Source organism: Phycodurus eques, chromosome 2 (genome assembly GCF_024500275.1).
Source record: "Phycodurus eques isolate BA_2022a chromosome 2, UOR_Pequ_1.1, whole genome shotgun sequence".
Lineage (NCBI taxonomy): Eukaryota > Metazoa > Chordata > Actinopteri > Syngnathiformes > Syngnathidae > Phycodurus > Phycodurus eques.
The window spans coordinates 37,036,937-37,051,164 of NC_084526.1; the positions used below are offsets into that span (position 1 = coordinate 37,036,937).

The 14,228-nt window shown below is 39.8% G+C and overlaps 1 protein-coding gene across 10 annotated transcripts in view; it reads left to right on the forward strand.

The window, feature by feature from the left end:
* Window positions 1–14,228, forward strand: part of LOC133399205 (serine/threonine-protein kinase BRSK2-like) — a 156,399-nt gene that overhangs the window by 53,567 nt on the left and 88,604 nt on the right. For all 10 annotated transcript variants that reach the window (XM_061670540.1, XM_061670541.1, XM_061670546.1 and 7 more), the window contains exon 2: window positions 12,342–12,436. In XM_061670540.1, the coding sequence (XP_061526524.1) occupies window positions 12,342–12,436 (95 nt within the window). The remainder of the gene's footprint in view (window positions 1–12,341; window positions 12,437–14,228) is intronic.

Here is a 14,228-nt window from a genome sequence, read left to right on the forward strand (position 1 = left end):
TGGCCAGCAGGTGTATCGATTCAGCAGATTTGCAGAATCAATATTAAATTGCGAAAAGAAAAATTGCAATGCATTGATGAATCGCTATTTTTACCCACCCCTTTTTGGTATAACTCGGTTTTAATATCATATTAAAGTTGGTACCGTAAGGGAACTAAATGCAAAGCATGAAACTCCTTATATTTTGTGTAAACAGAAACAGATTTAATGACATTTAAAATGAAACGAAAGTTCAGGTTTTCCTGATCAATATAGCGCCTCTGGGCAGCACAGTGACCTCGAATTTACCAGTTGTTATAACTGATCAAAGTGATTTTTTTTTTATAAAGGCACAAAACTTTAAGTCACAGGTATTTGGAACTGTAAAATATAGTATTATATTTCAAAATTAAATCTATTTATCAAATTTGGAATGTATTTTTTTTCCATTTTCCTCACATGCATAATAATTCTCAAAACCTAAACTGACCATCAAAACATACGAACTAAAGTAGGAACTGCTGTAAATGTATAAGAAAGAAAGTGATTACCTGCCCATAAATGTATAGCCTACATTTTATACATTAAACATACATAAAAAATACAACGATACCTGTACATCTTATGGCATTGCATAGACAATTGGATTCCACCAAACCAAACTGTTTTGTAGTGACACTGTTAAATGTTTTAACGATTACCAACGCAAGGATTAATTTTCACAGAACTGTATTCTTTACAATGCAAAAGAATGCAGAATTTTACAGGATTTAGTCTAGTCTGGACTACTCTCTTTTTGCTCTGTGTACGATGACCTGCCAGAAAGATCTGAAAAGCTTGACTGTGCATAGTGGGACTGTATATGAACTGTGAATAAATTGCTGGTAGGATGAACCTGCTCTTGGTGTTATTGCTGAGCTCCAAATGCGATATCTTCCGTGTTGTCAGCAAGTTCAGCTCAGCAATCACATCCACTATCTTTGAGCGTCATTCTCTCTCTTCAGGCATCCCCCCAAGATCAGCCTGGTGCTGCCGATTTAAAGAGTACCTTGATTATTAAATGTATAACATTTAACTCACCTGGTGCTCATCTCCTAAGCCACTCCCCATGCTCTTCAGCCACATACTGTACATAACACATACAGGAAAGAGGACAGGAGACAGTTGCTAGCCACGCGAAACAACTTAGCTTATCATTGCCCGTTTTCATCAGCAGATACCAAGCAGCTGAAAAACAAAGGGTGGGTCACTGTTTGGTGGTGACACAGCTGAATTACAGTATGATTCTATAACAGCAGCAATTGCTATTAGGGGGCAGTTTCAATGCCAATGGAAGTTAGATTTTTCATGCGACACTGATATTTATGTTTGCTTGATGTCATTTCTAATTTGTTAAATTTGACATACAGCAGAACCTGGATAAAACGGACCCCGATACAACGGATATCGGATATAAGTGACCGTCGGGACTGAACAATGTGTCTGAAAATAGTTTACATTTTTAACTTAAACTGCCATTCACAAAGTCTGTTAGTTCCAGAATTGGCCGTTGTTGCAATTGGTGCAATGCACGCGGAGAATGCGACTGACCTTTGTCCAGCTCACAGATATACAATATGAGCAGATCCGATTCCAAAAGACGTGCCTACGTGGTGGCCATGTTGAATGTGGGGTATTGACGCAGTGGCATGTAATGACGTTTATCTATTGTCTATTGTGCTATAGAGCGCAGCACAGAGAGAGAGAGAGAGAGAGAGCAGCCTGGCGGCTCAGTTAACTCTGAGGAATGCAAACACAAGTCTCTGGAGTTTGGTACAGTGAGAAAAATAAAAGAAAAATTGCAATGCCAAGCCGTTCGCCTTTGGCAAAGGATTTGAAAAAAAAATCCTGTTGCCAAAACGGCTTCCTTGCGGCTCATGAAAGTGACTTGCTTATTAGGAGTACTGTGCGTCAACAATGTCAAGGACACCGATAAAATGTGAAACTTTCAAACATTTGTAGTAACCTTGAACTGTGGCACGCCTGTGTGGAGTTTGCATGTTCTCCCCGTGCCTGCGTGGGTTTTCTACCGGACACTCTGGTTTCCTCCCACATCCCAAAAACATGCATGGTAGGTTAATTGATTACTCTAAATTGCCCGTAGGTGTGCATGTGAGTGCGAATGGTTGTTTGTTTGTATGTGCCCTGCGATTGGCTGGCAACCAGATCAGGGTGTACCCCGCCTCCTGCCCAATGATAGCTGGGATAGGCCAGCACGCCCGCAACCCTACTGAGGAGAAGCGGCTCAGAAAATGGATGGATGGATGGATAACTTTGAACTGTACTGGGTGTTTTAGGCCACGAAAAAAACATACAAAACAATAATTTTGTACTGTACAAAAGTGCTTCAATGTAACAAACAATCAGCTACCTCAGATGACCCCCCCCCCCCCCCCCCCCACCCCAATCACCTGCTTAACCCTAACTGCTCTGAAGTTCTGATCCAAATAATTCTCAAGAAAGAATACAGCTTTCACCACAGCATGTCTATATTGTCTATGCTTATTTGCTTATCTCCGCTCATACTTGGGCCTTCATCTGGGTCAGAATTTTTTCCAGGGTCCAGTTCGGAGTTAGCATCTTTCCTTTTCAAAAATGTTTCCATCTTTGTCACCATATAGTCTCGCTAGCCACAATGCCACTGTCACTGCCACCTGACGCATCCATGCATCACTAATTCTCTTGTCTCAAAGTACAAAGCAATTAGCTACCTGCTGCCATCTACTGATATGGAAGAGTATTACTCTGCGGATCACGAGTGACTAGACAGCAAAGACACTCTACAACGACACCTTATTTGCGGATAATAGCTAATTTGTTTTCGAACAATAATTTTTTAGACCAATTAGGTAAAATTAGAAATTTCCCACGGTACACCAGTCAATATCTCACGGCACACTAGTGTGACATAGAGTGACTGAATAGTAGACTTTGAGCAGCTGTCAGATTCACCTGGTCTGTGGCCTTGGGGAGCATCAGAGTGTCAAACACACTTTAACAACCTATGGGGTGTGTGTGGTGGTAGGGGGTTGGCTGTTCTGTTTAATCATTTTTTTTTTTTGCTGAGTCTGAAACAACCAGTGGCAAAGAAATTGGGGGAAATAAAGAATTTTTGGGGCAATCAGTTCCCCACAATTTGTAAGCTCAATTTCAGCAACACTTTGTAAGCATACAATGTAATGCATGTACTGTTTTTGCATGTATTACTAATATTTGATTGATGAACCAGAAGTTTAGCAATACTCAGTCTACGAGAGGAAACTTTTAAAATATTCTAACATAACCAGAGGGTAATTCTCAAAACAAGTGACTCTTGCACATTACAATGTGTTTTACACTGCATGTTGCACATGCTGCAGTCTCGAGCCTAAAGTACAGCTTTTTCCTAAAATAATCTGCAGCGTTCTAAAAACCTGTACCCTCTTTGTATGGGAGTCCTTTGTGATTTGCTGCATTAGCAGTAGTTAATAGGCGTGCTTTTGTGAGGAAGACATCAGCACTTCATTAAGAGCTGTGGTCTGACAGGCAAGTCGGGTCAGGTCCTAATCATGATAGAAATTAATTTGTAGAGGAAATGTAAAGTCTCCACGCGATAGAACCACAGAAAGGGATGGGAGGCAGAACTGAGGAGTGAGTATAAATCTCTGGAGAAGGTGAAAATGCAGAGACTAATTATGAACCTCTGACTTGAGGCACTGCCTTACAGAGCAGAATATTTCACTGGATTTGCATGTGAACACTGGTTATAGATGTGTAATAGGTTCAAATGAATGTTTTATTTTAACTAATTTGGAAGTCTTATGGAATTAACATATGTCTATTTTATCTGGTTTTAGCTTAGAATTCTTATTATCTGCTCTCCTGAAAATAAATGTAATTTAAGTGTAACTGACTGTCAGTGTGGTGGATTTGCAAGAGGCCCTGCTGTAATAACAACCAGCAGGCTGCTTGCAATTAGCAGATACATTTGTATTGGTGTATTAATAATCATTTGTAAAACATACAGCTGTTTATCAGCCAATATAATGCTGCTCAGGGTGGAATGAACAATATGGATTGAAAAAACCTTATCACTTTAGTATTGTTAAATATATTAAGGGATTCTTAAATTTAGGGTTCAGCTGACTTTTAACGCCTTGTTTACACCGATGTCCAGCGGTTGGAGTTCCTTCGTCAAGCCTCCCGGAATGATGGCAAGCTCCGAGTTATTGCACTCAGTCGAATGGTGACTGTAGAGACGCTTCTCCCGGCTGTTCTTTGATTTGATTAATCTATTGCCCGAGTTGATCTTCCAACTCGGGCCACCTCGTCTTCTTGACTTGGCGAACCTCGTTTTTCTGCTTCCGCCACTTGCGAACCATGGATTCGTTGATCTTGAATTCTCTCGCGGCTGCTTGATTTCCATGTTCCTCTGCGTAACTGATAGCTTGCAGTTTAAACTGTGCTTCGTAATGCGTGTCTCTTCGCAGGTGCCATTTTCGGGGGTCCTTAGCCAATCCGATGTTGTTTTGCACAATGAACATACTTTATACCTACTGGGGGCGTGCCTTTAGCGTCCTCCTTCAAGCGCACCCTTCCCCCTTTAATGTCCGCATGCTGTCCTCAGTCACGTCCGCCTTTCCTCTATAAAAGCAGCGTGTCGGCAGGAAATGCTCCCAGTCAGTCAAGCGGAGCGCTCCTCACACAACAACATTTCTAGATTTTGGAACTCAGTGCAAACATAAGGCGTGCCGCATTATAAGGCGCCCCGTCCATTTTGGAGAAAATTTAAGACTTTTAAATGCGCCTTATGGTCGTGAAAATACGGTACTTTAACTCGGAACCAGTGGTTGCCATATAAACATATAAACTCTGGGCAAGTGTTGATTTCAACTCTTTTAATTTATATATACATAACAAACGTATCCAAAATGGAAATTTTATTGTGTATCTTTCTATTTCAGCTGCATCTTCTAATTACCTTACACTTTTCTGTCCTTCGTTTCCCTCTCTCTCAACGATTGACTTGGCTTTCTTGGTCTCTTCGTATTCCTCTTCTCCCCCTCTCTCAATGCAGATTGAGGGCAAAATCGGAATAGAGAAGGAGGAGTTGCTTTTATTAAATACCTCATTAATGGAAAAGGGTAGCTAGCTTTGTGGAATGTGGAGGAGGAGTTACTTATTTTCTATGCATTCATATTGTCTGTTGAAAAAAGAAAGGGGAAGTTGAATGATGGAGTGCCGCATAACCTTGACACAGATATGCTCGTATTTCTTCTTATGTGTGTGTGTGTGTGTGTGCGTGCATGCATGTGTGTATTTGTGTGTGCGCGTGTAGCATATAGAACACGGACAAATTAATTCAAATTGTCTTGTAAAATAGACGTGTTAACGAAAGGTTCCTTTGGCTCTGCTGTCTTTTCATGCTCTCAGCATCCTGCATCTGCATCACAACATTTAAATACATTTCTATTTTTGTAGTGTATTTACAAGCATTAACTTTAGATCTTTGCACATAAACGTCAAGACAGTATACCAATTTCATGGGATCTGCTGATAAGCAGATGTTAAATGAAAGCTTCAAAATATGAAATTTACATAGAAGGAGGGACAGAGTGGGTCCTAGATGACTAAATTATCATTTGTCAACTAGTTACGTTCTGTATATTACTTTTTATACTTTTCTATTCAAAGTACAATTGTCATTGTGCATGTTGAGTAACTGAGTTCTTTCCCCCCCTACATCGTCAAGACCTTTGTGATGTGAGTATCGCACATATGCATATCGCGATGACGATGATCAAACAAAATATTGTGCAGCCCTACTCTATACATACTGTATGTGCCCTGTGATTGACTGGTGACCATTGTAGGGTGTAGTCCGCCTTTTACCCAAAGTCAGCTAAGTATAGGCTCCAACTCCCTGTGACCCTGAAGAGGATAAGCGCTATAGAGAATGGATGGGCAGCTATCCAAACCATCATCATTACTTCTTCATTGGTCTGGAAACCCCAAATGGAACCATTAACAATATGCAATGTTTATTTCAGAGTAAGAAATCAATGTTCAGCCCAATCACCATCCCTTTCATTTGTCTCAGTGGGGGCCCACGACAATGAGTCGCTCTGTTGGGATGGCCACATGCGTTTCTGCCTTATGACTACAACCAGTGGCAGCACTTAATCAATGTTAGAGAACAGAGGTGGGCTCTTAACTGAGATGATTGGGTCGCACAAAGAAAGGTATCACAGGTGGGAAGCAATACACTGACCTGATGTAAGCACAATTACTGTATACTTTTGCGAATGCAAAATCTGCCTCATCCTTTTTTCGATTTTGGTGGGATTGGCATTGAGCAACTTAGATGTTAGCTGTATTGGTAACAGGATATACAGTAAATAGGCTACAACTCAGACCTAGTTTTTGGGAGGTTTTGCTGAAATGTAAGAGGCAGTTAGCGCATCTCATGTCAAACAACTATAGGTGGTTGGGAAAATGGGGGTAAAAAACACACAACAGAAGAAATCAGCCACAGTTATATTTATGTATATTTGACGTTTGGTCTTTAAAATGTATCCCAAGGACATCATAAAAATAATCAACGCTGAAACACTGAACCATTAACAGAAAATGAGATATAGCATATTTTCCTGCTAGAGCTTGTTACTCTGATTCACCTCAGGAGTCAGGTTGTCTTCCCCGTTTTGTGTTCTTAGAGCAATTCCCCTGACCTGATAATGATCTCCATTCTTTTCTTTTAGCAGCCCTTTTCAAATGTATGAAGACATTTATCATTCTAATAAGGACGAATGGGAATGGTCTGAACATATCTGTCCCTATTTTGTGGTCAATAATTGGTTCTTGTCACATGCCACTACTGACTGTACTATAAACTGATTGATTTGACTTTACACACATTAAGTGTGATGATGCAAATGTGCAACTGTTACTAAAGCAACAGTGAATATAACAATGAATATTTCAATATTTCTGCTATTGCAGTGTTCACATTTCCAACAAGTAGTCGCTGATAAACCTGTCCAGCTGTCATTAATATTATGTAAGCGTAACATTAAAGTATATTATTTTAAAACTAACATGAAGAGTTGCATTTAGCGCGAACAAGACTGAGGAACCAAAGGTTTGCATTTGCAAAAACAGGCGCAAACCTTATTGCTCATCCAAATAGTAATGGAAGCTGTTCTAGTAATTGGGCCCACACAGGATTGCATCTGCCAAGCAGGCAAGTTCATTTTGCGAATTCTGGGGGGAGTATGTTAAAATAGATTAATATAGCGTGTGTAATGTGATTCATCAAACCTCAGAGAAATTGTGGTGGCTAATTTTGTATCTTTAAATACCACAGCACAAAGGGTACAACTTTGCGTAACCATTATGAGGTCTAACAGGTAAAATGAGAGGCAACGAGGAGAAAGTGAACATTGAAACATTTTTGAAATGTCAGAAACAAAAATTATTCCTCTACAAAAAAATATTCATCCACAAAAACCTCTACAAAATATATCTGTCCATCCATACATCCATCCGCCACCTAAGATCTTTCTAACCTTGAATTGTGCCAAGCAATTGCAACCATCCATGAGCTGCTCTGACAAGATCAATGTCACCCAGGGAATGTCGCTCAGGATATCATTTCACTTCTAAGTGAACATACTGTATAAAAGAAACCCCGCGCTGTCCTTTTGGCTCAAACACCCTAATCACTGTTTTTTCTTGTGAAACCCTGTAGGGAAATCACTTTTCAGATTCTGAAGCACTCATTGTCTGTGAAATATGATGTGCAGCGCGTGTTAATGAAGAGGTACATACGTGCACTGGCATTTACAGTGCTTCATGCAGACTATTGGGACATAGTAGTATACAGTCCCGTGTGTCTAGGCTTTGACGGAGAAGGATTGTCATTGTGTTTCAGGAATAGATAAAGCCATCTTGACATTTTTGTTGTGACATCAAATATATACAATGAGTAGTAAAAGTGGGATTTGCGCAATTCATGTGCAGCAACCAAGAGGCACATTTGTCAAACCAAGTACTGTACACAGCATATTTCTGTGCAAAACCAGTCATTTAGCTCACTTTGGCATCTGCAGCCATTTACTCTGACTTAGTACTAAAACTTGTGCCACATTTGTCAAAATTTGTCTCAATCTAGAATCCCAGTTTCTCACCTTTAATGGTCAATATGGGTGTTCCTCATGGGTCTATGCTGGGCCCATTTCGTCTTCATTAATTTGCATTGAATATTTTCCAATTAACACTGATGGCTGCCATCCAATGAGGATTATCGTAGCACCTGGTTTAAAAATAAAATCCACATTGTTGACGATAGCCTATTTTGTCTTGTTTCCTATATTTTTTTCCTCTTTCTATTTTTTCCTCTGAAAAATATTAACTTGCAGTAATAGATGCTGGCATTGTGATTTATAGACACATTCTCTTTTGAGAACATTTGATGCTGTATATCACAGTGCATTTAATTATAACTATCAGGTTTTCACAGTGTTGGAGACAAGAAGGTGGTGGATACAAGCGCAGTGAAGCAGGGAGGCCAGGCAGGAGTGCAATGATTTTATATATATATATATATATATATATATATTTATAAAAACTATATTTATTTACAAAAACAGAGAAATCTAAATACTAACTTAACAAAGTCTCAAAAATCAATAATCAAAGTAACAAAGAAACACTTAGAGTAACCTCAAAAACAGGAAGCAAGACATGAAACGAGAACTGATTGACAATAAACCAACCAATGACAATGCAGCAACACAGACTGAAAGAAAGCAGGGAACTAAATACAAACAAACTGACGACCTGGACAAGACACGAGTGGCTGGAGGGAGTTGATTGGATTGACACAAGCTAGAGGTTGACGAGAACAGGTGGACAAAATAACCAAATGGGGCTGGGGTTTATACTTTCTTGCGCAAGTTCCCTCCTATTATAAGGATAAGGACGTTTTTAAGGAAAGAAGGAATATTTAAGGACAAAGTGACATTTCGTTTGGCTATGCTGCTCAGTTGTGAGTTAGTTGTGCTTCGCTTCCATAACAAGCCTCATTTACCACTTCAGCGAGCAGTTAGCATGGTAATGATAGCTCCACCCCAAAAATGCATCTTTGCTGGATGCCTCAATTTATAGAACAGGTTGGTGACATTATTTAAATGAGGAAATAAAAAAGCGATGGGTTGACTTTTTGAAGACACACGCATATAGCGAGCTCAACATCAACACCACCACCCGACTCTGCAGTGTGCATTTTACGACAGATAGTTTTGTAAACTTTCACCACAGACAACATGGCTTCGTGGGTAACTTGATACTGGTAAAGAAAAAAGCAATGGATTGACTTTTTGAAGACACGACATCAACACCACCACATGACTCTGCAGTGCACATTTTATGACAGATAGTTTTGTAAACTTTCATCAGAGACAACATGGCTTCATGGGTAACTTGATACGAGTGAATGGGGCAGTGCCGACTGTCTAACTACCTGGGCTTCCTCCTAACGTCCCGCTCTTAACAAGTGCTATGTTCGGCTGTGACATTATGTCACCAACAACGAGGGTAAGTTGACCTGTGTGCTTATTTTTATGATTATCGTTCACAATAACGGTTCAATTTTGAGGTTGAGCTTCCAAACGTGACTTTAAATCGTATCAGCTATCTCCCCCTTAGTATGTTTGATTCCTTTTGGCGCATCCATTCATCACGCCCACAGCGTCTGAGAGCTGAGAGGTGGTCCTTATTATTCAAGTTTTGAAGCCTGATTTTATCTACTTAGCGATTTTTTTTATTCATTCAAATTTGGCAGGCTTGATAACGTTACTCTTGTCTGCGGTGTGTCAAATTTAAATGACATTTTTTTTGGGCCTGTTTAGTGCCACTTTAACCAATGGGTTACATAAAGTAACTGATCTGTGCAGGTCTTGACCTCTGGGGGGCAGTGTGGTGCACACGCTGAGATACGAACGTGCAGTAACAAAGAAAGTAGTCACGATCAAATATTGTTAATACATCTCGTTTTTCACAGAGGTTGAGGAATATATGCCAGAGTATTGTTATATTGCCTGTTTGTATTAATTTATACAGCGTTTATGTACCAATATTCGTTATTTTGAGAGATATAAGTGCCGCAGGTTAGATGCAAATGTTAATTAGCTCATCAATAGCGTTTTTCATTCATTGTGTGTTAGCTTTGAGCGAGCAATTTTTGTAAACACAAACGAAGAAAAAAAAGAAGTCTGTGATGTATTTGAAAATTTAATAGGTGTAATTATTTTGTTATGTGTGGTTAGTTGCACAGTGAACTTCAACTAAATAAACGACTTTAAGCAAGCAACATTCATTCTTACTACTTGCTACTATGGTAGCACCTTAGCATCCTGTTGTTGTGATCATGTGGGAGCTGCATGCCGTCTGGGCACTGCTGGATAGATGTGCTGGAGCGGAGCATGTAATGGACTGCGGTGATTTAAATCCAGTCCGATCCGATACTCGTTTTTTTTTTTTTTTTGCTGACATCGGACCGATATCCGATCTCAAAGATCGGCTCGGGACACAGTGGTCAGGTATAATATATGAAATGAATGTACAAATAGAATTAACTGAACTATGTCACACTGTCAGTGATTTCAAAACTTGTCGTTTGCAAGTGATTTTGGTGTCAAAGGCTTTTGGATTCAAATGACAAACCGCATAGATGCCAATGTTAAACCATGTCACCGACACATTTTAACCTATATTATGCATAAAAGAGTAGAATTGTTTTTTATTCTGATGTGGGTGTAGGTGTATGCATTTCACAAATGATGGATGAAGAATAGGTGTCATCCCTGGGTTTGGCCATTGTGTTTGGGTATCACGGGATGACTTTACTGCTGTGCACAGTTCCTCACCTGGCCTGATCCATCTCATCTGAGCGTTATATTATACAGTAGTACATAATTATCAAGACATGCTGCATGCTACCAGAACCCTAGAACACTTTTCTTACACCCACCTGACCCCACCCCATTAATCTTCCATCAACTCCACTACTTCCCACTGATAACCATATCACCATCATCATCAAGTATGTGCTCCTCCAAAAACCAAGGAAAAATCTGGTTCATAATAACAGCTACAATATTAAATGCAGATTAAGATTAAAATAATGACTCGTTGAACAATCTGTTATCTGTATGCGGAAAATATGGCCGGTTTATATCAATACTGACCAGCAGTGGAAACGCACGTCACATATGAGCTGTTCAAAGCTAAAAGTACATGTTGTTGGCTGACTAATACTACAAGTGTCATGTCCTCCATACATGCGAAATTATACCTGATGTTCTTGTGACACTGCTCTCAATCATCCTAAACACCCGGCGTCTCTTCCCTGGTGGTTTGTGGTAATCCAAGCACAAAGTAAGATGCGTGTCTCCCTTTGCGGGCTTTTTGTCCACAAAATGAAAGGAGCAGACACACGTTTTAGACGGTCGTTTCAAATGAAGGTTTTTCAGTCGTTTTGTCCGGGATAGCTGGGATAGGCTCCAGAACGCCCGCGACCCTAGTGAGGATAAGCGGTACAGAAAATTGATGGATGGGTGAATGCTTTTTCAGCCACATGACATCCTTATGGAGTCCTCATCCCTGGGTAGGTGGTGGAAACTGTACAGAGAATCTGAACAGTTTTACAACACTCTTTTTCCGGTCGGAGTGCATGTTTAAAACATTGCTCTTGTAGCCACAGATTCAACTACTTCTGGGTGTTAGCCAAGGAATAATGTGGATTAGCATTATTTATTGTATGAAGCATAATCCACAATAAAATTTTGTATTACCTGTAGAAGTACAAAGTCTTTTAATACATTTTCATCTATGTTTCATTCTACCAATGCCAGTTACCAATGCCAGAGAATGTTTTGATCATAAGTTTTCTGTTATTAGCATACCTAGTGCGGTTCTCAGAAGGCACAAATTCTAATTAAGATAATTTCCAGTAGTTACTCTGCAGAGAACCTTTTAATGGAACATCCATACACTGCATATACAATGACTAAACCATCCTTTTTGTCGTTTTATTGACAAGAAAAATATGTTGTGAAAGAACAAAAACCCATTTTCAGCCCTGTTCTTTGATTGTACATTAATAACTTTAACTAAAGTTAAGTCAAATTTATTTGTACAGCCCTTAATCACAAATGTCTCAAAGGGCTTCTGCTACACATTGACATCACACTTGGTATAACTATAACAGTTTTCAAACCAGACAACTGAGCCTGAATAGGAGATTTATTTTTTCTAAATTTGATGTCATATTTTTGTTACAGGTCTTGTCAAGCTGGGCGTCCATTGTGTCACATGCCAGAAGGTTGCTATAAAGATAGTCAACAGAGAAAAGCTCAGCGAGTCTGTTCTTATGAAGGTAAGACATTTCGACATAATATGACTGAGTTGAGCAATTGAGTCCCTGCTATTACTGCAGAAGGGAAGCGTTTACTGTGTCGGTTCTCACTGTAAGAGACTCATGATGGACATTTGATCCAGTGATAATGTAAAAAAATTGTGCCACTGCCCCTTACCAAGATACTCTGCATCTGAGGTCGTGATTTGACTGTCTGTTGCATGAAAAACATGCAGGCTATGTTAATTGAAAACTCTACATTGCCCGTAGGTGTCAGTTTGAGTGCAAATGGTTGTTTGTTTATATGTGCCCTGCGATTGGCTGACGACCAGTTCAGGGTGTACCCCGTCTCTCGCCCAAGGTAGCTGGGATAGGCTCCAGCATGCCCGCGATTCTAGTGAGGGTAAGTGGAACAGAAGATGAATGAATGAATGAATTTAATAGCTACAAGGGATCTATAGGGAAACACACAAAGGGGTTTAACTATAGAAAGAAAATAACACTAATAGTAACGACAACGGAAGATAGGACGGTGTGTTGCTGGACTAAAGTTGAAAACAAGAGCGTTTAATGCGTTAAGTCCGAACGAGAGAGAGAGAGCAATGTTGCGTTTTTGTGTGAAGCTCGTGATTTCCCCAAAATTATTGGGCATTAATATTGTACATTCTGGCAACGCTTGTTGTGCTGTACTCAAAACCGTAGATCAGTTGGTCATTGGGGATGATCTTTCTCAGGACATCTCAGGAGGAAACCGCAGCAGGTTTAGTTGGAGAAAAAAACAATGCAGAAAAATAAAACAAATACAAAAGAGGCGGAAGAAGAAAAATTGTTGTCCCCTCGGGGTGCGCTCGTAACTTTCCTGCCCATTGGCCTTGCGGCGAAGAAGAAGGTTGGAGAAGACCACACCCATCGACCTGAATTTTAGTCTGCATTTTAGCCATAAGAACGGTGTAAAAATTATATCTTAATATAAAATACTCTCAACTTTGTACTCTGACTAGTACAACCCCAATTCCAATAAAGTTGGGACGTTGTGTTAAACATAAATAAAAACAGAATACAATGATTTTCAAATCATGTTCGACCTATATTTAATTGAATACACTATATAGTTACAAAGACAAGATATTTAATGTTAAAACTGATAAACTGCAGCTGCACCTGTAAAGTTGACACACTGACACAGACATCAAGGCATACATTTGAAATATTTCTGCAGCATTCATGAAATATCAAAACGGACATTTTATCTTCAGTTAAAAACAACCCTGAATGGAAGTCCATGGGTTGCAGTTCTCTCAAACGTCAGTAAGTAGCACCTTGCTTGCATGTTTAATATTAAGCAAATAGTTCATTGCTGTATTTGCGCTCTGTTGTCGATCTGTCCCAGCTTGGTCTTCTCGGAGAGAGGATCCCCAACCTATTGGCTGCTGTCAAATGAAGAAAAGGACTCTTTGATGACTGTAAACCAAGATTTCGAAGGGACCTGCTAATTACTTTAGGGTCCACTTGACATACGCCAGGCGTCCTCTTAGTGGCCATCTCACACCAGGCCGGCTTGGAAGAAGGCAGCTTATCAAGTTGTGGGGGAGGTTTTGGCAACTGGGTCAGAGTCACGACAACACTTTGATTTCTCCTGTGTGCATTTTGAGTTGACTTATACCATACTAGGGCTTATACTTTGTGTTTTGGTTATGGCTTTATTTCTCAAACTTTGGGGTAACATTGGTTATATTTCTTTCATCTTGTGTAGAAGTATGTGAATATAATGAATGCTTATTCCCAGTCCAAATGCCCATTTCTCTTTTTCATT